At 38.9% G+C, this 2,468-nt stretch overlaps 1 protein-coding gene across 1 annotated transcript; it reads left to right on the forward strand.

The window, feature by feature from the left end:
- The first annotated feature begins 679 nt into the window (after positions 1-679).
- LOC140862054 (uncharacterized) lies at positions 680-2,103 on the forward strand. Its single transcript, XM_073265058.1, has 2 exons — positions 680-1,032; positions 2,028-2,103. The coding sequence occupies exons 1-2, from the start codon at positions 680-682 to the stop codon at positions 2,101-2,103; spliced, it is 429 nt and encodes a 142-aa protein (XP_073121159.1).
- The last annotated feature ends 365 nt before the right edge of the window (positions 2,104-2,468 follow it).

Consider the following 2,468-nt stretch of genomic DNA (forward strand, 5'->3'; position numbering starts at 1 on the left):
ATATTAATGTTGTATGCATGTTTATACAAAATTGCATGAATCCTGCAAGCATAAAAAACATGGGAATGATGAGATAAATTTTCAAAATAAAATCCCTCATTTTAAATATTATTTAAAATTGATATCAAGATAAACAAAAAGAGAATTTAAATATTGTTTAAATGTTCCTACCTTCCATCAACGATTAATGCATGAGATGCTACCCGTGGGCGTGGTCCGGCTCATATTATTGGGGGGGCCCGTTCGTCAGAAAGCTGTACATTGGATCGACACATGTTGTAAGTTGGGTGGAACTCCCATGGGATTGGCTCATATTATTGGGGATCCACATGGCGATCGTCCATCACAACTTAATATTGATAGGTCATCTTGACATATCACAATAAACAATGTCATATTATTGGGCCCTTATTGGACATGAGGTAAATAACATGGGGATTTCTTGGGAAGCAATTGGGCTCTACCTTTTGAAAATTATGATTGGCTGATATTATTCGGGACCATGATTTGTCAATTGGGATCCATGTTCCCACTAAAAAAAATAGTTTCTCGTTTTCACTAGAGGGTGGTGAAATAGTGGGAGTAATATTCATAAAATTAAATTAAGCCTTATTTTATGTCTTAATAAATTAATTAAACAATCATTGATATTTATCTGTTTTATTTTCAGTATATTATGATGAGTACTCGTAATCCACTTGCTGTTATTCTCGAACAAAACAAACTGACTGGCGCAAACTATACGGATTGGTTCCGCAAATTAAATATTGTCCTGAATTCGGAGAAGAATTTCTACGTGTTAGAAAAGGCTCCTCCTAAGACAGCTCCGGCAGATGTTTCTGCGGAGGAGTTGGCCAAATTAGATAAATGGTGGGACCATGATCTAAAGGCCAAGTGTTACATGCAAGCTTCGATGAACGATGACCTTCAGAGGCGATTTGAGGATGCGGTGAATGCAGCTAACATACATCGGCATCTCAAAGAACTTTTTGGAGCTCAATCGAGAGCTGAGAGATATGCAACTGTTAAAGAGTTAATGACGTGTCGCATGCAAGAGGGGACTTCGGTCCATGAGCATGGGGTGCATATGATTTGGCTCATTGAAAAATTGGTATCCCTCGATTTGGTATTGGAGCATGAATTAAATGTCGATTTAATTCTTCTTTCCCTTCCTCCATCGTTTGACGGTTTTGTGGTGAACTTCAATATGAACAATATAGAAGCCACTCTTGAAGAGATGGTAAATATGCTTATGAATTATGAAGCCACAATAAAGAAGGAAAAGCCGGTTCTCTTGGTAGGCCAGTCTTCCTCTGCGAAGAAAGGGCCCAATCCATAGGGCAAGAAACGTCCTGCCCCACCCAAGAAAACTGGGCCAATGAAGAAGCCCAAGACCAAAACTGCAAAAGTGGACAAGTCTAAAGACGTTTGCCATCACTGCAAGAAACCCGGTCACTGGAAACGTGATTGCAAAAAATATCTCGAGCAGTTGCGAACTGCAAAAGGTATGTTTTATATTGAAATAAATGTTTCACTTAATACTACTTCTTGGGTATTGGATACCGGATGTGGATCTCATATTTGCAATGATTTGCAGATGATGTCAAGAAGTCGTAAGCTAAGGATGGGTGAGACCCAGTTGAGACTCAGGAATGGTTCTAGAGTTGAAGCCAAAGCTGTGGGAGACGTTTATTTAATTTTGCAAAGTAATTTTAAGTTACTTTTGAGAGATGTTTTATTTGTGCCAGATTTGTTCAAAAACATTATTTCTATTTCTATGCTTGATAGAGATGACTTTTCTTGTAATTTTGTGAATGGGATTTGCAATATTTACAAGAATGAATGTTTGATTGGAAATGAACAACTTGAAAACGATCTATATAACTTGAAATTAAAAGACGTTCCAGTTAATTATGTTAATAAATGATAAGTGCATTTTATGCGCTTATATTGGTTAGTATTTTGCTTGACTCTTGTGTTTTATTTGTCGTTGTTATGCGTTTTTGTGTTGTTTTTGTTATATGAAGGAAACAAGTCATTGGAATTGAGTTGATGGATATAAGTGCAAAAGAGAGAAGAAAAGATCGAGAATTGAAGACTTGAAGAATTGGAAAATGATGAAATTCGTAGCATAGGCGCGCCCGCCCTATACCAAGGCGCGCTCGCGCCATTACTGAGAAGAAAAGAGGAAAAAGTGCATAGTGAGGGCGCGCCCGCGCAAGTAAACCACGCGCTCGCGCGATCCCATGACGAAGTGAAGGGGTGCCCGCTCAACAATATGGCGCGCTCGCGCCACTCTGAAGAATGCATGATGCGAAGACACTGCGCGCGCGCGACTGCATTGAGCGCCCGCGCCGTCGGCCGCGCAGACTTATTTTTGGAAGAATTTTATGTTTTGGAAACTCTTGTTTTATTCTTAGAATTATCTTTGGACAATTTGTTGCCAAGATAAGTTTATTATTATCAAG

Source organism: Henckelia pumila, chromosome 4, assembly GCF_033568475.1.
Source record: "Henckelia pumila isolate YLH828 chromosome 4, ASM3356847v2, whole genome shotgun sequence".
Lineage (NCBI taxonomy): Eukaryota > Viridiplantae > Streptophyta > Magnoliopsida > Lamiales > Gesneriaceae > Henckelia > Henckelia pumila.